The sequence below is a fragment of the Hippichthys cyanospilos genome, chromosome 9 (genome assembly GCF_059441005.1).
Source record: "Hippichthys cyanospilos isolate Australia breed blue-spotted pipefish chromosome 9, RoL_Hcya_1.0, whole genome shotgun sequence".
NCBI lineage: Eukaryota > Metazoa > Chordata > Actinopteri > Syngnathiformes > Syngnathidae > Hippichthys > Hippichthys cyanospilos.
Window position 1 is genome coordinate 23,130,100 of NC_142377.1, and position 20,054 is coordinate 23,150,153.

Consider the following 20,054-nt stretch of genomic DNA (forward strand, 5'->3'; position numbering starts at 1 on the left):
GGCAGGGTGTTGCAGAAATAACCCGATGACAAATATACTTATTTAATGATCGGAGTTGTAGCAAAAGACAAAGCTAAGATAACCGGTAATGAGGGAACCCTTGTGTGATATTTAGTTCAAGACGATGATGTTCACATCGAAGACATGTCACTTAAAAAGGAAAGCAGTAAAAAGACGACACTGAAATTTCGCCCGCGGTCAAAGTTCAATATGGCACGGCACTCGGTTTTCGCACTATACCATACCTTGGCTAAAATGCTGTCAAAATGATGTGAAAGAAATGACCCCAAAATGGTCAAAAAAAACTCCACAAAGGTTAATTGCTGGTGAATATGTCAGAAATTGTGTGCGGTTATTGAGCTAAAACGGATTTCAGTGTAGAGGTAATGGAACCGGTGCATTTTGTTAGCTAAATTGAGAAATTGACCCACCTATAAACACATTATGTGTTGACAACGTCACGTCGAAATTGTGAAAAAGTACTTGCCTGTATGTGTTGTAAAATGTCTTTCGAATAGTTTAACAGAAAATGTACAAATATGCTACTTGTTAAGTTGTCGAGTTGTTTTTTTTCTCGACGAGAAACGTTTGGAACTTCCCGCCCTGAGGACGCTACCACTTTCTTCAACGTCAAAGGGGTCTGAAAGGGGATTTAATAAAAAAAAAAAAAGAAAGGAATATGTGTTCCTAGAGTTAAAACAGAGCTGTTACACTAAGTAGCATAGGTATACACTTTAATTTAATAATAATTGATAATAAGCACTGATAGGCCATAATTAAGAGAGGCACACATGATGCACATTTTTTACGCACCCTAAACAAAATAGCTGCAGAACGACTCATTTGAGTGATTCGGACTTGCATTTCCAATTGCACATTTTTAGTAACAGTGATTAAACTTAAGTTCATCCAATATTTTATTGACTGCTTGTTTTTTTAGGCGTAAATTTGTATTTAGTAAGATGGGGCGGATACCTCGAGTAGTACAAAAACAGTAGCGGACGCTTTTGTCGAACTGACCTACATTCCCGTCGAACACTATTCCAGGTGACACTGACTGGGCCCATGTGAGGTAAATATTTCAGCAATTCCCACAACTAAGAGACTTGTCAATTACTTTACAATTTGATCGATCTCCGATTGGGTTTCGAAAAAAGCAGTTTGACTTGATTTGCGTTTGTTGTTGATGTCGTACTTCACATTCAAGTTAGCTTAGTGGGTTTAAAGCTACAAGAGGAACGAGTGCACGTCAAGGGTCATAAAGAATCACTTTCTCCTTATTTGTTATCTTTTGCGAGATGATGTATTAGCCACAATGTATTTGCAATCTTTTGCAAGATGATTTATTAGTCACAATTTCTTATTTTATTTATTACATCATTATTAGTTTACGCCAACCCAAAAGCATGAATATATCGCAGCTACACGTAAAACGATTAATTAGCGGGGTATCCCAAGGTCGAAATAAAAATCAAGTGACAAAAGAAACAACTTTCAATAACTTTATATGATCAAGGGCGCGTTTTCCAAGACCCCCATTTGAGGATGGATGTTATTGAAAATATTTGTAAATGTGTTCAACTCAAACGGTGGCACCAGTTTATTCAATGTTAGTTGCCTTGGATGGTGTCCCGTCCCGTCCCGTCCCGCCCCGCCCCTTCCTGTTCTATCCTGTCCTGTCCTGTCCTGTCCTGTCCTGTCCTGTCCTGTCCTGACCTAGCCTGTCCTGTCCAGCGAGATGCCGCGTCTTTACCTGGGCGGCTTAAACCACTCGGTCACCCAGAAGGACCTGACTGATCGTTTCGGGAAGTTTGGAAACGTGGAGGATGTGGAGCTCCGAACCCGGCGGGACGATGACGGTGAGTCGTGACTTTCCATCACTACACCTGAAAATGTCTTGAGCAAATTTTCTACTGTATTGCATGAAAAAAACCCGAATACGAAGAAATGATTTGGATTTTTGATGAAGTATGCCACAGAAATCGCAGATGGCTGGAATCTTGTATTTTCATTCTTGTTTTTTCTTCACGTCATCAAACTGATGTTCCTTCGCAGGTGTTCCCTACAAGACATTTGCTTACATCAACCTCAACTGTTCTGACTCAGACTTGAAGAAGTGTAAGACCATTAAAAGGCATGCCAAGGTCGACATTAAAAATATCATTTGTGTAGTACTGTGCGCTGCTTTTATCTGTCAGGTATGACAGTGTTAAACAAATCCAAATGGAAAGGAGGAACTCTTCAGATCGAACCTGCCAAGGAGAGTCTACTGCACAAGCAAGTGTCTTTTTATATGAACCCAGACCCAGCTTTCAGGTGCATGCTGACGTGCTCTATGAGTTGATGTTGATTGTACTGTACTGTCCTAGGTTTGCTCAGGAGAGGCAGTTGGAGCAGCGGCGCCCTCGTCACGATGCCGACGTCAAACACCACAATTCGCACAAGCTGCTGGAGTCCCTCAGCAAAGCCGGGGTGGACAATTTCATCATGAAGGCAGCCGTGCCGGGCACGGAAATACCGGGACACAAGGTATGCCTGCCTGCCTGCCTGCCTGCCTGCCTGCCTGCCTGCCTGCCTGCCTGCCTGCCTGCGTGCGTGTTAACTAGAAACCCGTTAGCCAGATCGTTTTGTAGAAAGTGAAAATATAGGGTTCGCTGCTCTTGTTCGCCTGCGTCCCAGACTCCTCGTTTTTGACGGGGGAGGCGTACTTTCGAATCAACGTGCGTCCCTCAGACGCATTGTTGATTTGACATCGGAACTAATCGTCGTCCATCTACTCTTTCAAATGAAGGGAAAGAAAAAACACACAGCTTACATGCCACATACTACTTAGTATTGTAATTCATTGCTACTGTATTCACGCCGCATAAACAATGCGCACATGGCTAATTAATATGGTCATTTATTCACGTGTACATAGCTGACATTCTTTCCATGACGGCAGGGGATGAAAATCACTGCAAGAAGTCGCTAAGTTTAGCCGACAGTAATGTGTTAAAAATGATATTTTGAATTGACTCAAAGCATAACTCCGAGATGGATGTCAGAAAGTCATTCGCCTGCTGAAGGGATAAAGCGGCAAGGAATGAGGGAAGTAAATGAAGTCCCAGCTAGCTAGGCGACATCAGTCCGTCTTAAGTTAGCTAACGTTATTCCTTGTCTCAAGCCAACCGTATTCATTTACTGTACGAGCTGTCGGGGAATTTGCAGTTACTTAGCATGAAACGTAATGCTGCTCATGCTTTGTTGGCGCTGCATAGATGATCATTTGGAGTGGGAAAAAAACAGACACGTTGAAACTAAATCAAACACTCAAAGTATATTTAAAAAAAAAACAGACTTTTCTACCAAAAATGGACTATTATATCAGTGGGTGCAATATGAAAAAGTTAATGACAGAGGCCATATGTAAGACCATTCTATTTGAATACATTTACTGTGACTTGAGTTTATCTGTTGGGACTCACAGTCAAAGTAAATGCACGAGTACTTTTTTTTTTTAATTCATTCAACCCCAGTAGTTATTTAGAGGTAGAGAAGCGTGTTCAGGAAGGTCAAGTTGACTTTTTTTTTTTTTTCTCAGAACTGGGTGGTGAGTAAATTTGGCCGCGTGCTGCCAGTCTTGCAGCTGCGTTGTCAGAAAGGCACCAAAGCTCGCACCGTCAAGTACGACCCGTCCAAATACTGCCACAACATCCGTCGCTTGGCGCCGCCCACCACCGCCGCTGACCCCCAAACCCCAGTGGACCAACTGACCTGGCACATAGACGGCGGCGACGATGACATCAGCAAAAAGAGGCGAGGAGAGTTCCCGCCGTATCAGCCGCCAAAAAAGAGCGGCGCGGATGCCGGCCAAACCTTTAGAGCTGGAAAAAACACCAGGTAGTGCGGCTTTGATGTTTTCACCTGATGCGCCGCTCTCCCTGGGTCTTGACCGCATCTTACGTTTCTCTCAGACCGGCGGGGGTTGACATTACGCCCGAGCCAGAGAATCACCACCCGTCGAACGGATTCCGTCCGACGAGCCGCCGCCATCCGGCCCAGAGGAGAGGACGCGGAGGTTACGGAGACAGCGACTCGGAAGAGGAGTTGCGCCGGCTGGTGGCGCTCGAGCGGGCTTCCCGCAGTGCGTTTTGGCAGGACCCGCCAGAGGACAACTTGGAAGTGGTGGGAGACAACTACTTGATCAAGCCTGGAGGCTCCTGGCAGAAAGATGGAGGTCAAAAAGGTGTAGTATAGTAGCGGAGTAGATTTGTAAATAGTAGGTCTCTGACAGTAGAATGAGCGGGTCGATTACTCTAGTATTTAGTACCCCTTTAACCAGAGAAAGGCATATTTGGATTTAAAAAGAATGACACTTCTCGCGATATCTTTAAGCTCGTCCGCTGGAAAATTGCATCATTAATGGCAATGCGCAGGCGTATAAAATCAAACCAAAAAAGGCAATCAATGCTAGGCAAATGTTTCACCATTACACAACTACTCGTGAGTACCTGCTTTCTCTGCATATTTGACATTTGCAATTTTCTTTGAAATTCCAATTCATCCAGGGATGAACACCGAGGACGAGGACGGTTACGACTCAGCTGACACGGACCAACTCTTCGCTACCAGGAAACCTCCTCATCTTCCTCGGGAGGACATCTCGGGAGGAAGGACGATGGGAAAGCAGAAGAGGAAGAGAGAAGAGCGGGACGAGAGGACGCAAAAGTCGGAAGCCGGGGACGAAGCCAAGAACCCTTTGTTTTCTCCCCAGAAGAACAAAAAAGAAAGAATGAGCAAGGTGAAGAGAAGGAGAAAAGAGCAAAGCCAGAGGAAAGTCCTTTCCGAGGACGAAGAAGAGGAGGAAGACAATAACGACGTGGAGGAAATCTGCACCTCGAGGAGAACTCTGCTTCCTTGTCACGAGGAGGAGGAAGACGAAAGAACGGGAAGGGTAGAACGAAAAAATGAAGAGCCAGACAAAAGGACAAAGACGTCCGCTGTTCTTTCCGAGAAGAACAAAGGGGAAGCCCCTATTGACGTGGAGGAAATCTGCACTTCAAGGAAAACTTCGCTTCCTTCCCACGAGGAGAAGGATGAGGAAGAAGAAAGAACGGGAAAAGGAAAAAGGAAAAAAGGAGCGCCGCACAAGAAGACAAAAAAACCTGTTGTTCTTTCCAAGAACGACAAGGAGGAAGCCGCTATTGGCGTGGATGAAATCTGCAGCTCAACCAAACCTTCGCTTCCTTCTCAGGAGAAAGAAGATGAAGAAAAAACCCCTAGTCTAAGAGAGAGGAAGGACAAGGAGACCAAGAAAAGAGCTGTTGCTTCCAAGAAAGAAGATGCCATCGACGAGAAAGAAAGGTCCGCTCCCGGCAAACCTTCACTTCTTTCTCAGGAGAAGAAAGAAGGGAAAGAAAAAACGGGAAATGGGGAAAGGCAAAAGGACGAGCAGGGCAAGAGGACAAAGAAAACGACTCTTCCTTCCAGCGAAGAAGAGGAGGACTCCCCCGAAACCGAAATCTCGCCTTCCACTCCACCTCCTCAGAACAACATCCCAGAAGAAACCACGGGAAAGGCCAAGAAGCACGGACGGCAGGACGACAGGAAAGCGAAGGACACGGCTGCCTTTCCCGAGAAAGGCGACGTGGATGAGGTGACGTCTTCCGGGTGGCGGCTGGCCGACGAGCGCCAGTACGCCTCGAAGGAGCCGGCTCCGCGTGATCCCCGAGTCCTGCCGGAACGCGTCTCGGAGGAAGAAACTCTGCCCGAGGACATCCTGGCCTCACTTCTCGGCCCCGACACCAAAAAGGACAAAAAAGAAGAAAAGAAAGAGAGACGGAGAAATATGGCCGGCAGAAAGCCCCCACCCTTTCGGGGCACCGCGGCCCTCTACGAGGATGCGGTCCAGTTGACGGCTACTCCGGGGGACGGGAAAGGCCCGTCGGACGGTCCTCGGTCGGACGAGAAAGCCCCGCCGGACGGTCCTCGGTCGGACGAGAAAGCCCCGTCGGACGGTCCTCGGTCGGACGAGAAAGCCCCGTCGGACGGTCCTCGGTCGGACGAGAAAGCCCCGTCGGACGGTCCTCGGTCGGATGGCGCTCGGTCTTCCCCCGTGGCGGCGGCGACGCCTCGTCCCAGGCTGAGCGCCCGGGAGGAAGCCGGGCGACAGAGGCAGGACAACAGGAGGAGACTGGCAGCCGTCCAGCGGAAGCTGAAGGAAGCCGAGGAGCACAAGAAGCTCATCCGAGGGGCGCTCGCCGACGCGGTGTGTTCCTCGCTCTCGTTGAATCCCTTCTTGTGGTCAGAAAGAGGAAATGCGCACTTTTTGTACTCCTCCGTACATTTTGAGCCTTTTGTTGTCATGTGCGCGGTAACGCTACACAACCAAGTATTGGATCGGGTCCCCCAAATCAGATGACTTGGACTCAGGCCGGAGTCCCAAAAAATCAAATGGCGTTCTCTGCCTTCTCATTAAGGACGCCGCGACTCCAAGAAGCGGAAAACACATCGTCTTCGATTCGGACGACGACGCGGAGCCGACGTCGGTCGCCGCCTCCGAGGCCTCTCGCCTCCGCGGAACGCGGTCGGAGGACGACGAGGGCGTCCCGACCAAAGACAGGGTGAGCCCCGCGATTTGAACGAAGGCTTCCAAAGCGGAGAGCGGGCGCCGTTTGATTGCCGTCGCCTTCAGGGGCGCGCCAAGCCGTCTGGGCCTCGGCTCTTCGGCAGCAGTGAGGAGGAGGAGGAGGAGGAGGAGGACGAGGAGGAGGGCGGCGCTGGCAGGTTCAGCGTCAAACCTCAGTTTGAGGGACAAGCGGGACAAAAGGTGATGGTTTCTTCCGTTTCCAAAAGAAATCACCCGAGGCGCATCCCGCTTGATACCTGTGTGTTTGTTAGCTGATGGAGCTGCAGGCTCGCTTCGGCACCGACCGGCGTTTCCGCATGGACGCTCGCTTCCTGGAGGAAGTAGACGACCAGGACAAGGAGGAAGAGTCGGGTCAGATCACGTCAACCGCGAGCATTCCTTTCTTAAACGTGGAATTCTGATTTGTCTTTTGCGGAATATCAAAGAAGTAGTAGAATCCAGTGCGTCTCAGGACGACCGGTCTGCCCGCTGCCGTCAAGTTGAAGGGGCCGTAACACGAAAAGTAGCCGACACCTTGAAATAAGGCCGGGTGTTGGTCCGACACCGGTGATTTTTGTTGCTATTCGCCCATCCCTACTTGTAATTTTGCACCGTTGTCCTCCTGAAAAGAGAACCATTTTTTCTGCTTGATTTTCCATTTTATTCAGCTAAAATCTGTAGCGCCCGCCTCCCCGATTCCAATGGAAATTTTTTTCCTTGTCATATTTGCGCTCTATGAAAACTTTTGTCACTCGAGCCTGCCGGTTACTAGATCTTGATAAATGCTAAAAACACCTTTGTGGATTACCACGACGACGCAGATGACGGGGGCGCGGCGCCAGAGGAGGACCTTCTGCAGGAGGAGAGGCAGAGGAACATGTCCATCCTCCAGAGCCTTCTGGGACCTCAAGCCGTCAGCCGAAAGACCTCAGCCAAGGCCAAAATCTTCAGGTCAGCTTTACGCTCGCGCAAGCATGCGAGTGTACGCGCGCGCATATATACGCCCAACTATAGGATAAGTTGGACTTTTCGTCATGGTGAGCTTTTTGTTTCATTTTGGCTTTGGTTTTTCATTTTCACTTGTTTTTTATTTGTATCTAGCGCTAGTTTTTGACTGTCAAACGTCGTTTTTTTTTTTGTTTTTTTTTAAGCAGTAAGTTTCCAGTGCAAAGATGCCTTGACTGTGAAAACGGTGTGTCCAACGCCTGACATTGTGAGGCCTAATAACCGCGACGAGTCCGTTTTCGCTTTGCAGAGACGTGTCGGCGCTACACTACGACCCGAGCAGAGCGGATCACGCCACCTTTGAAACCAAAGCGGACAACGACAAAGACACGTACGTAGCGACGATTACTCGCGCTACGTAATACGCATTTAAACGCTCGTAAATGATGTTATCGTAATTAGAGCTGCAACCAATTAGCCGATCAATCGGTAACTGTCGACGTATCGTTTCGAGACCTAGATTCTTTTGTTGTTGCCCGAGACCTTGAAACTTCTACCTATCACCGCCGAATACAATTGACATATTTGCCCCTTTTCTAGGAAAAGAAGTTGAGTTCATTTTTGTTATCGCGCCGTTCATTTGAAATATTGTTCTCGATTTCAGTGTTTTTCAAACGCTGCGCCGTGGCACAGTAGTGTTCTTTGAGATATAGTCAGGTGTGCCATGGGAAATTCTCCAATTTCACATTTATCTATCGTTTTGTCTTTTTTGGGAAACTGAATGCGCCATTATCGTGTTATCGATACTATCGGCCAGTAGAGGGCAGCACACTACATTGTTTACAGTAGTTGATTCCTGTTGATAAACCTTTGATTAGAATGACTTTATGATATTAAACTCAAGTTAACTTTTTTTTTTTTTTTTGCCTGGTGGTATGCCTGGAGATTTTTACCAAGAAAATGTGCCTTGGCTCAAAAACGCCGCTCTATTTGACTGAAGGGAGGGAATTTGAAGCGCGTTTTAAACAGATTTTTTAATCGTATTCGGTTGTCAAAAGCTATCGATTGGTCTATAATTTGTTCAGTTAAAACTTTAAAAAAAAAAAATCAACTAAAAGTCCACTTCCGGTCGACCGAAAATGACGTCGCCCGCGCTCTGGGCTCCGGTAACACCGATCACAGCTCAGCTTGTGTAAGTCATTTTTAATGGGCAGCCAGTTGCACGTAACTCTGTAGTTACCGCGTTAATCGTGGTCCAAACACAGGTCTTACCGCTGAAAATAAGTGTAATCCCCCTTTAAGAAATATCAGCGGCGTGGTTTCCCGTGCTGCGGTTCCCGTCGCCGCTTCTGACTTCTCCCTGCGCTGTTCGGCAGCAAGCCGGCGCGGCGCAAGGAGCGCGAGGCGGCTCGCGAGCTCCCGGAGGTTTCCAAGGAGATCTTCTACGACGTGTCGGGGGACCTGAAAGCCATGTTCGCTCCCCCCGCCGCGGACCGCCGGGCCCTCGACCGGCCCGCGAGCGGCCGGGACCGGGACCGGGACCGGGAAGAGGAGGAGCGGCGAGAGCGGCGGCCCGCACCCGCCGAGCCTTCCGGGTTCATGTTCTCCTTCTTCGGCGACCGAGTCCAAACGGCGAGCGGACGCACAGGTGCGCCTCTCCGCTCTCGCGCCTTCCAAAAGGGGAAAGAATTTCGCCGCGCTGCCGTACCTTCCCCTGACCGAAACCGGCATCCGAGTACCTTCGGGCCGGCCTTCCGAGCGTCCGGGGTGGCTCCGTTTTGCGCCGCATCCGTTTCCCAAACCGCCACTTTTTTTCCCATCTTTCCATTCTATCGTCGGAAAACGCTCGCGATTCGCTCTCGGATATATACGAAAAGTACGGGTGCGTCCCGTGAACGGTAACTGAAAAATAAGCTTCCGGATTGCGCTCCGGCAATTTCCAGCCGTCGGCCGCGCGGGCGCGCATTTTTATATCGGCGGTATTCTTACTTAATTGGAAGAATCGGCGTGACGGTCGGACGTCGGTCGGCCGTCGGTGGCCGGCGCTCGCCGCGGCCGACGGCAGCTTCCGTTAGCCCGGCTCGTTATTTGCGAGAAAAGAAGCCAGCGGGCTCGACGGACGTCCCGATCCGTCCTCGCGCGCGCGGGAATCTCACGTACGCGGAAGTTGGGATATCTCCATCCGCTTCGATTTAGAGAGAAGCCGGAAATCGTTTTGTTTCAAAAAACGCTCGGTTTAGGAAGACGACGGTTATTCTGTTTGGCTCTAGTTCGGACATTGTCGCCGAAGCGGTCGAATGGAAAATAGGCGAATCGGAGCCCGGAGTCACGGTTGCGGGGAGTCACGCAAAGTCTTATGTCAATATTTGCCGGGAATTTGGAGCCGTTTTCTCACGTGGGGTCGTTTGGCTAACCCACGGATTTGACGGAACGCCGCAGGGTACGAGGCCGAGAGCCGGCGGGCCTCAAAGGCGCCGCCGCGGCAACCGGACCCCCGCCTCCAAGACAGCAGCGAGGAAGAGGAGGCGCAAACGCAGGAGGGGGAATGCCGAGAGGCGCCTCTCGACGGCGGGTGAGAAAGACGAAACGAGCGTCCCTTGACGACGGGGGCCGAACGGCTTGTTTTCGTCCGCAGCGGGGAAACGCCCTCTCGCGCCGACGAGTTCTTCTTCTTCCGCCTTGACGACAGCAGATTGACAGGTAGTGTTTCCCCCGCCAGTCGCCGCCACTTTCCGAGGGTCGGGGCCGGAGTCTCTCGATAGCCCTCTTCATATTCACAAGAGGAATAGAATTCGATAGAAAATCAACACGAGCGCTACAACGGCGCATTTGTCGCGTGGATTTATTTGTCTGGGCCGCACTTACGCTCCGCTTTGCGCACCCGCCTTTCCAACGGCGCGTCGGCGTCGCCCGTCAGAGGGGCCCGAGCGCTTCTGCCGCCCGTCCCGGCCGGAGCGGGAGCGGGAGCGGGAGCGAGAGCGAGAGCGAGAAGAGTGGGAGGAGCGGCGGACGGCGCTCCGACAGGTGAAGGCCGCGTTATTGCGCCGTCGTTTTGAAATATTGGCCGGCGCTCCAATCTTTTTCCCCCGTTTCGGGTCGGCGCTCAGGAGTACCGCAAGAAACACAAGGATGCCCGCCGCGGTCTCAAACGCCGGCAAAAGACTTGAAGGCCTCAACTCTGCGTGGGCAAGACTTGGGGCGCCAAAAATGCTTGTCATGCAAGTCAAATAAAAGGAGGCTTGGTCTTTGCCAACGGTTTGAGCCTCTTCTTTCGGGTGTTCCAAAAACTCCGCGAGACAGGTCCAAAAGGTTTTTATTGATCAAGCGAAAAAACAAAACCGCATATACAGCCGAGGGCCACGGTCGCCAACATGGCTTCAAGATGGGATCGTGAAGGCGGCGTAGCGGCGAAAGCAAATTTTGCCTTTCTTCTTCGTTTTGCGTTGATTTCCTTTTGTATGCGTTTCATTCTTGGCAAAAACCATGCCGATGAAACGCTTCCATTTCGCTCTCGTAACATTACCGGTTTTACCGATGATTCGGAATCGAATTTGTCCTGGCCCTTCTTTGCTTCTGAGCGCTTTGAGGCACTCTTCATTATTTCCGGGCCAAGTTGGGATTTTGACTCCGGGAATTTGAACGGCGCGACCACCGCTGTCCGTGCAGCTATACGGAGAACTTTTTTTCGTGATTTTTTTTCATATTTTTTTACCATTTTCTTTTGCAAGCTAGCAGGGCTGTAGTGGCAGCCTAGCGGTAGTTGCATTATTTTGAATCGAGTATGTTGTACCATTTTTCAGCATTATTTTGTTTTGTGTTTTTTTTTTTGTCATTTTATTGTTTTATATTTTTTCTGGATTTTTTTGCAAGCTGGCATGGCCGCTGTGGCAGCCAAGAGCAACTGTCGCAAATATTTAGAATTGAGGGGGACAGTGTGGGTCGGTCGCCATCAATTTTCTGGAGGTCAAAGGGTGAGTGTGGGGCGTGGATGCCGCTCGCCCGCAGGCTATTTGAAGTGGCGGCGCCCGGAAGCCATTTTGTACTTTTCACATCAATCGGATTTGAAACAAATGAAATTCAAGGGCATGCGCGGGGTGGAAAGGCGCGCGCAGGCGGCCGGCCGGCCGGCTCCTTTCGGGACTTTGGCTCCGAGCATCCGCCAGCATCCGGGCGGGCGGCTCCGCTTCTGCAAGAACAAGGAGAACAAGGTCGGTCCGTTCCGCTCGTCCAGCGGTGCGCGCGCGGACACAGCCGGAAGCGCTCGGCTCGGGCGCGCTCACCCGCCCCGCCGGCTACAGGTAGAAGATGTAGAGCTGGCACAAGACGCACAGCGCCACGAGCGCCAACGAGGGGGCGGCAGAGCGGGAGCCGGACGCTGCGGACAACCGCAACAACAAAAATGAAGCTCGCGTGTCATTGCTCGCCCGCGCCCCGCCCCGCCCGATCAACTCACAGGCCTTAACAGTCAGGATGAAGACGAGTTCCTCGTCGGTCCCGGTGGGATTAGGAACAATGAGGACTTTGTACTTGCCTGCGTCTCCCGGCTCAAGCTTTTTGAAAACCAGGTCTCCGTTGGTCAAGGTCACTGAGACTTTCCCTTTCGTGTAAAGCGGTCCTTGCGTTGTAGCCTCGGTGTCGACAGCCCCTGCACCTGAAAGTGGCCGCGGGCACGTTGGACGCAATCGGGAGACGGCTGCCTTTGCCAGGACGCAAATGCTATTTGTACTCACCGTCAGTCACCGTCACTTTTGCAATGGGCTCCACGGGTGTAATCTCTTTGGTCCACGTGAAGCTCGTGACGGAATTCAAATCGGTCTTTCCGGTTGCCAGTGTTTGAGTTTTGCCCGCTGTGCCAGAGACCGGAGTGTCCGCTGCAGCAGCAGCAAGCACTGCAGACGAGACGTGGCGGGGCGCAAGTTAGCCTGCCGGCCGGAACCCCTTCCTTCGCGGCCGGAACCCCTTCCTTCGCAGCCGGAACCGACTCGGAAGTCGGGAGCAACCTTCGCTATTTATTTATAGATATTCAAAGCCGGAACCCCTTCCTTCGAAGCCGGAACCGACTTTCGACCTTCGCTACGGCCCGCGTCGCCGAACATCGGCTTGGCTATATGTTGACAACTAAATAGGAAGATTGACAAGTCCCGAAGCCTTCCCGTGCCCCGATGTCTGCGCGGGGCCTCCGAAGAGGGCCCGAGCTTACCTTGCGCGTGCAAGAGCATCCAAAGGCCCGCGATCTTCCTCATCCAAAGGCGCGCGATCATCCTCCCGAATCCCGAGGGCTTCCGATTTGCGGTGAGAGCGAGGGAGAGAGAGAAAGCCAGAGGCTTGCGGCGACGTGTCTCGGAACTGCGGCGTGTCCGGCTCGGGGCTGGCGCCGCTATATATGGCGCCTTGGTCCGCGTGGCGCAAACGTGCAAAGGCGTCACGGACGCGCCTCGATCCGCGTGGCGCAAACGTGCAAAGGCCTCGCGGACGCGCCTTGGTCCGCGTGGCGCAAACGCGTCACGGCGCCTTGGTCCGCGTGGCGCCAACGCGTCACGGCGCCTTGGTCCGCGTGGCGCAAACGCGTCACGGCGCCTTGGTCCGCGTGGCGCAAACGCGTCACGGCGCCTTGGTCCGCGTGGCGCAAACGCGTCACGGCGCCTTGGTCCGCGTGGCGCCAACGCGTCACGGCGCCTTGGTCCGCGTGGCGCAAACGCGTCACGGCGCCTTGGTCCGCGTGGCGCAAACGCGTCACGGCGCCTAGGTCCGCGTGGCGCAAACGCGTCACGGACGCGCCTTGGTCCGCGTGGCGCAAACGTGCAAAGGCGTCACGGCCGCGCCTGGGTCCGCGTCGCGCAAAGGACGCGCCTTGGTCCGCGTGGCGCCAACGCGTCACGGCGCCTTGGTCCGCGTGGCGCAAACGCGTCACGGGCGCGCCTTGGTCCGCGTGGCGCAAACGTGCAAAGGCGTCACGGACGCGCCTGGGTCCGCGGGCCGCAAACGTGCAAAGGCGTCACGGACGCGCCTGGGTCCGCGTCGCGCAAAGGACGCGCCTTGGTCCGCGTGGCGCAAACGTGCAAAGGCCTCACGGACTCGCCTCGGTCCGCAAACGTGCAAAGGCCTCACGGAAGCGCCTTGGTCCTTGGCGCTGACGCGGCCTCCGACTTGCCACGCGGCTTTGATTTGTTTTGTTTGTCACGTGCGGACTTTTAGGGTTTAAAGCGAGTTACGAAACAACGGTATACCTTTGTACTTTTCAAATGGCTGAACAATAATAGAACAAGCGATAAATGTATCAAAACAAAAGTTTTTACGAGCGCGTAAAGTTCCGACAGGATGTCTGAACTCTCTTCTTGCCGGCGCCAAAAATGGTTGTCATGTGAAAATACTTACTTTTGTTTCTTTTTATGAATCGAATCTGAATGCGCGCAAATTCGAAGAAAAGGGTGCATGAGTTCACCCCCGAGTAAATGTCCAAAAATGAAATGGAAACGTTCCAAGGTTCGTGTTCCAGCGGTGGCCCTTCAAGCGTCAATTCAGGATTGTATGTTGTTTTTTTTTTTTCTTCCAGATTTTGTATTTTTATTTGATGAGAACAGGTCTGTCACTGCTAATTCATTTCCGGGGAAATACATTTAATAGGTTAAGTCAATGATTCTTTTCAACTGATTTTTGTAAACACATCTCACACGCTTTGATCATTCAAGGAAATTGAAACTATTGACCTTGGCAAAATGTCACCCGGCTTTGATTGGAGCACAGGTGTGCTCATCGGGAGGGGCAGAGTCGGGACGGCAGACTCGCGCCCGGTGGTCTGATTGTGGATGCGTGACAACGGTTTTACGCTTCGAATACGAAATTGTACTTTTGAAACAAAGTCAAGTCATCGTGTCCTCGGCCCCCTTCATCTACGTGAGTACGTTGTCTCCCAAATGATTCGGAACGTCGCGTTTTTGAAACAAAGTCAAGTCATCGTGTCCTCGACCCCTTTCGCCTACGTGAGTACGTAGTCTCCCAAATGGTTCAAAAAGTCGGAAGTTCAAAAGTCAGAAAAAGAAACCCTTTCGTGCCCATCGATCGCATCGCCGGAAGATCAAACGCTTGCTTGTTCCGTAGGGTTGGCGCGGCGAGTGATGCACCTCTTCCTGTTTACCAGTAGAGGGCGGCATTGCTCCGCGCGAGCCGACCGCTCAACCTGTTGCCGGCACAGCCAATTGCTCAATGAATCGTTTCATCCATTTTCATTCCAGTTTCGTTCCATTTCAATCCAGTGTCATTCGGGCGTTTTCGGAAGAGAAGCGCGACGCTTTTTGGTGTCTGTCGTGTTTTGCAGCCTTTTCTATCCAGCCGGTAGCGCCTGTCGAGGGACGTGGTTTCCAGCCGTCATCAAGGACGCCGTTGAGCATGTTTCCAAAACGTCCAAAAAGCCCTCGAAGTGACCGTTTGCGGGCTCGCCAAAGGTTTGAGTTGAGACCGCGTCTTGGAAAGATTCAAAGCGGCTCAGCTCGGTCATCAAAAATGTCAACATCAAAGCGCAATCGGTGCAAGGGCGAGATTGTATCGTCACACGATCTCAAGCTTCGTTTACCGACTTTCGCTCCACTCAAAAGTTTGATTGAGCTCTTTCTAACGGAGCCCCGATAAAGTCTTGAGGGTGTGTGTTTTACATGGGGGGGGGGGGGGGGGGGCGAGTTGGGACCTCTCTTTGAGGGTCGAGGCTTGCTTTTAGAAGCTGGGGTGAGGAAACGTGTTGGGATGCTTAAGCTTCCATTTCGGGCTTAGGGAACGCGTTTACTGTCCGGTTCTCCGACGCTCGGGCCTCCCACTCCCACCCCTCGTCGCAAATCCCCAGCGAAAAAAGCAAACCTGCACAAATGCCGTCGGCTGTCATTTACGACACGGAAGTGTAATTGCACGCCTGCTCCAGTATGTCACAATAAAGTCTTTTTTTTTTCTTCTCTTTAGTGAAGGGCCAGAGTGACGTGCGCAGCTTTGCTCTTGTTGCCATGGCGCCCGCATGCGACGACGCCGCAGCGCCTGCGTCACGCTCAAGCGAATCGAGCCTACGCGTCCTCCCTTCGGTGGACGTGCGCGCCTTAGCCGCCGGGCGGCGCCATAGCGTCGGAGCTCAAACGCGTACAAGGGAGTGTACGGCGCCCGACTTGACCAAATTGTGCTGGGCAGAGGGGAAAGAAAACACGGCCTTTGATTTCAATGAAATACGTTTTCAGTCGTCGGGCTCCGCGATGACGCTCAAGCGTTCATCGTTTGAGGCCAACCGATTTCTTCTGGACCGCTTTTCACCGCGCAATATGCGGACGCTTTCAAGGGCAAAAATTAAAACGTTCAAACACATCTTTTTTCTTTCGAAAATAGTCTGTGTTTTTTTTCTCCCTAGAATTGCTATTTAACCCTCTTTCCAAGGAAAATGCTCAGTTTTTTTTAGTCGTGGGGGTTTAGCTAAAACGCTTTTCCATAGGTGTCCGTTACAAGCAGGATTTTGCCTTCCGCATATTTTATTGGCGAGTAATCCAAAGTAAATACTCCTGACGCCACACGCGGTAAACGTATACCCCCAGTGGACAAAATTCGCACGACGAAGTAGAGTATCGTTGAAAAATTGCTTGCAGTGAACGCAACAAAATGAAACAGTCATATAGTTTGTGTGCGCTTATTTGCGGGAGGGATTCTCTTCCTTGGGAATCTTTTGTGTGCGTGTGCCATTGTTGTACTTTCGTGTTGTTCGAGTTCCAGCCGAGAAAGAAAGGATGAGGAAAAACACCGCCTGCGAATGTCCTTGCGGAGACTCAACGCAGTCGCGCGCGTGTGCGGCTTGTTCGGTGCGCGCGCGCTAACGTGTCATTTATAGCGCGGGCTCCGCGTCAAACGAAAACATCTCATTGATATGTACAAAATGCGAGCGCCGGTGCGCTACATGAGTGCGCGTGCTAGCGTGCGCGCGCCTTCGCAGCGAGTGCACCGCTTGCATGCTAATGCTACGCCGGAGATGGAGGACGTGGGAGGGGAGGGGAAAAGGCCAGAGAAGGCCCGCCTACACACGCACGCACACGCGTACCCAGAAGGGCAGTTTGCGATTGGACGCCGGCGCAGACTCGGGTGATGTGTTGATGCGTCGTTGCAGACTTGAAGTGAAAAATGCCATCAGGTGTTTTGGCGCCGCGAGCGTGGGCGCAGTTGCGTTACTCCAGCTCCGTTGCGCCGGGGCGGAACCGATCGAATCATCCGGAACGTACGTACGTACGGGCGCGCACAGCCTCGCCGCCTCGTTTCCTACCGAGCGCGACGCTTTAAGTCCACTTAGCTTAATGCTAGCGAAGAGCGCAAAGCGCCGTCGGCGGGTTCCCGTTTAGCACGCGTGCTAACCGCCGCTTCTCAAATGGCGGGACGAGTACTCCTAGGGGTACTTTCATGGGGGAGGGGAGATTTTCGTCCCGGGACGCGCATCTTTTCGAACGAAGAGCGAACCGATCGGAGCACGAAGCACCGTGCGGCTAAATTGCGCTCTGGGGCCCGCTTCGCAAAATGTTGCGTCCCTTCGTTTTGTCAAGCTTTTCACGGTGACCCCTTGTCAATATTGATGATGGATGATTTTTTTTTTTTCTTTTTGCCCCAAACAGACCGCGTCACGCAATGGGATTTCCGGAGTCACCGAATCAAATAAGCCCAGAGACGCACGCCGCAACGACGTTTGACAAAAACGAGGCGCCAAAGTCTTTTTTGTCGTCGCCGATTTGCGGGCGAAAAGGATCTCGGGAGTATGAGCGTCCCGCCCGGGCGCCCGGAGATTTAGTCGTGGCGTTCTGACGAAAGGTTGATGGCGCCGGCGCGGGGCGCTAATGATGGCCTGCCCGGCGGGGAGTTCCCGCTCCGTCCCGGCGCCCTCCCCCGCCGGGATCGAGGGGCGCGCGGATTTCCCCCCGACCTTTCAACCGCCTTGCTTCCTCCTGGCGCTTCCAATGCCAAAGAAAGGGCACACAGCCTTGCAAAAAGGTGCTCCCGGGTCAAAGGCAAATGGAAACAAGATGGTGGGCCACAAATGTCACAACCGGGCGCCGCCGTCGTTTCTTTTTCCCAGTACAAGCCAAGAGGCTCTCTCGTGTTGGGGAATTTTGTTTAGCCGCTCAGCTGCTAGGACAGCGTTATCATTTTTCAGAGAAGTGCGAAAGCTTTGGAGAACTCTTTTCTGTCAGTGGCAGTGCATGATTGTTTTGCTTTTGTAAATACAGTGGACCCCCGGGTTACAGCGGCACCGTTCCTGCTTTGCTGCCTCGACGACCGTCGCGACCCGCGGGGTCGGCTGCGTTTATGCTCTTTTGCCTCCCTCTTCAGGCAACTGCCTCTCGGCTTTCCCCCCTCCTGCGTTTGCTCCTCCCCTTCCTCGCTGCTGTCTTGGAGGCGGGGGTCCGGTTGGAGATTGCTGCCGCTGTTTAAGGGAGAAGATGATTAGTATGGAAGCCGGAGATAATGGAGAATGCAATATATAGGCAGCGCTTGCTATACTATATTTTGTCACCCGTTTTTGACGTGTACAGACAATTTGGATGTTTTCACCCGGGCTTAGCCTAACCGGGCTACCCGGGCTTAAAGTTTACTTATTTGGATTAGTTCTTAGTTGGTTAGCCACAAGGATAATGTCATGGTTTTTCTGGCGAATGCCAAAAAACTGAAGTGAGACTGGCAGTTAGCCAGCTAGCTAGATAGCTAGCGAGTTTGCTCGTTTACAGACAAAAAAGCTTGACGCAGAGAGGCTATTTTGAGTTTCACCTGGGTTGGTTTTGGAATCCTGGTTCTATTTTGTTATTTATTTTCATTTGTGCTTTCGTGTAGTCGCTTATCTGCAAGGATAGTTTGGTCATTTTTCCTTTCGATGCAAAAAACCTGAAGGGAGATCTCGTTAACTTGTGATTGGCAGCTAGCTAGCAAGTTTGATTGTTTACGTACTTTTGTAAATACAGAAAGCGTGAAGCCGATGGGCTATTTTGATCGATTTTGCAATCTCGGTTCTCGAACTCATTTTGCGATCGACAATTAGCTAGCCGGCTAGCCAGTTTGTTTATGTACTCCTGTCGGCCAGCGCAAAAAAACAATATGAAACGGGAGACCCTTGTTTTCAGCGAGCTCATATTTTCCTTCGCCGGAGAATGTTTGCGAATGCTACTCAGCTGGCGATTTCTTTTTTTTTTTTTCCGTGTCGCCGCATGCCGTGCGTCAAAAACAACTTGAACTCATTTTATGACCGGCCTCTCGGTTTCTCGGACGGTTCTGAAGTGACTTAACCGGCTAGCTGAAGCGCTGCAACGAAACGGAGCAGCAGGCCGGTTCGCTGGTCCCTTTTTCGGTGTCTTCCTTTCTTTTGCGACGACTGAAAAAAATGTTCGGGCGAAGCCTATTTCGTCATCGGTCACATCGTCGCGAACCGGCGTTATGAACCGGCTTGGCGCGTCGGTACGTACGGTCAAAAAAGATGAGCTCCGTTCCAAAAATCCCTCCGCCGCTTTCCGAGTGCTCGTGGAGCTGCGGGCCGGATTTTGAGCGCGTCCCTTCGCCGCGTTTGTCACCTTTGTTTCCGCGGGCGGCCCGACATCAAACGGAAGCCGGCCGAGCGGCGCGGTCAGACGCCAGAACGTCCCGGTCGCGCCAAAGCTAAATCCCGCTTCCGCCCGAGACCTCGGTGCGGCTTACTGTACGTCGGTGCCTTCGCTCGGTGCCTTCGCTCGATCTTTCGGGCTTTTCGCTGATAAAAATAATCGGAATTGCGTGCGAAGGTCGCCATGGAGACCACATCCAGCCGCATCTATGGACACGTTTATGGTGGAGCGCGCGCGCGTAGGTGGATGCTGACCCCGGGAAGCGACTCCATTACATAAGTCTGATGGATTGGAAATCGCAGCCTCCGCTCGCGTACGCCATGGAGACACACCGACAAAAAGCAAAACGCGCGCCTCCCTCGGGGATGCGAAAAGCTTTGGCCGGCGCTAGCGTCGCGCTCTCAAACAGCCTCCCTCTTCTCGCTCGCTACGCATCTGACCGCTGACCGATGCCGGCAAAAGGTTTTCCCTCAAAACACCCAGATCCAAATCGGAGATAAATATTTCGCTTTTTTTCTTTGCCGAGGCGGCGTACGGGAAAAAGGCGGCGGGGCTCGCGGCCCGGCGTCGCCGCGACCATCTCCGCCTCGACACGGACGACTCCAAAGAAGCGATCGTAGACCCCGGGCGGCAGGCGGGGCCGCGCGAACCGCCATTCGTGGACGGGACTGAGGCGGAGACGGTGAAAGCCTTCAAATTTCTCGGCGCCTACATCGGCGAGGATCTCGCCCGGTCCCGCAACACTCGACAGATCATGGAAAAGTCCCAACGGAGACTGCGCTTTTTTGGCGCCTGCGCGGCGCAATACGGGAAGGCGCTCCGGCGTGCCATCGAGACATTTACCACGGCGGGGTTCCGCGGAGAACGCGCGACATCGACAAGGACGGGACACACCCGCAAAACAACCC

General features: G+C 52.2%; 3 protein-coding genes across 6 annotated transcripts in view; 1 reads left to right on the forward strand and 2 right to left on the reverse strand.

The window, feature by feature from the left end:
- cenpp (centromere protein P) overlaps positions 1-608 on the reverse strand; it is a 54,125-nt gene extending 53,517 nt beyond the window's left edge. Inside the window, exon 1 of one of the 3 annotated variants that reach the window (XM_088423091.1) lies at positions 488-608. The gene's annotated coding sequence lies outside the window, so the exon portion shown is untranslated. Of the gene's footprint in view, positions 1-245; positions 389-431 lie in introns of those variants that run through there. The other 2 variants (XM_088423092.1, XM_088423093.1) reach the window with 2 other exon arrangements.
- A 379-nt stretch (positions 609-987) lies between these two features.
- nol8 (nucleolar protein 8) lies at positions 988-10,811 on the forward strand. 2 transcript variants are annotated; one of them, XM_088423005.1, is made up of 18 exons: positions 988-1,072; positions 1,721-1,859; positions 2,056-2,118; positions 2,199-2,277; positions 2,370-2,529; positions 3,584-3,882; positions 3,957-4,228; positions 4,551-6,250; positions 6,462-6,605; positions 6,677-6,811; positions 6,883-6,982; positions 7,432-7,561; positions 7,866-7,946; positions 8,932-9,203; positions 9,995-10,127; positions 10,191-10,255; positions 10,473-10,579; positions 10,663-10,811. In XM_088423005.1, exons 2-18 carry the CDS (start codon positions 1,739-1,741, stop codon positions 10,720-10,722), a joined length of 3,921 nt encoding a protein of 1,306 aa, XP_088279131.1. In that variant the 5' UTR covers positions 988-1,072; positions 1,721-1,738; the 3' UTR covers positions 10,723-10,811. The 2 variants fall into 2 exon arrangements, with proteins under 2 accessions (XP_088279131.1, XP_088279132.1); XM_088423006.1 differs by having other exon boundaries at positions 1,048-1,072; positions 1,735-1,859.
- Positions 10,812-10,851: 40 nt separating this feature from the next.
- LOC148419594 (uncharacterized) lies at positions 10,852-12,934 on the reverse strand. Its single transcript, XM_088423007.1, has 5 exons — positions 12,756-12,934; positions 12,286-12,444; positions 12,009-12,206; positions 11,836-11,930; positions 10,852-11,741 (listed from the first exon to the last, which is right to left on the reverse strand). Exons 1-4 carry the CDS (start codon positions 12,814-12,816, stop codon positions 11,848-11,850), a joined length of 501 nt encoding a protein of 166 aa, XP_088279133.1. The 5' UTR covers positions 12,817-12,934; the 3' UTR covers positions 10,852-11,741; positions 11,836-11,847.
- Positions 12,935-20,054: the final 7,120 nt, after the last annotated feature.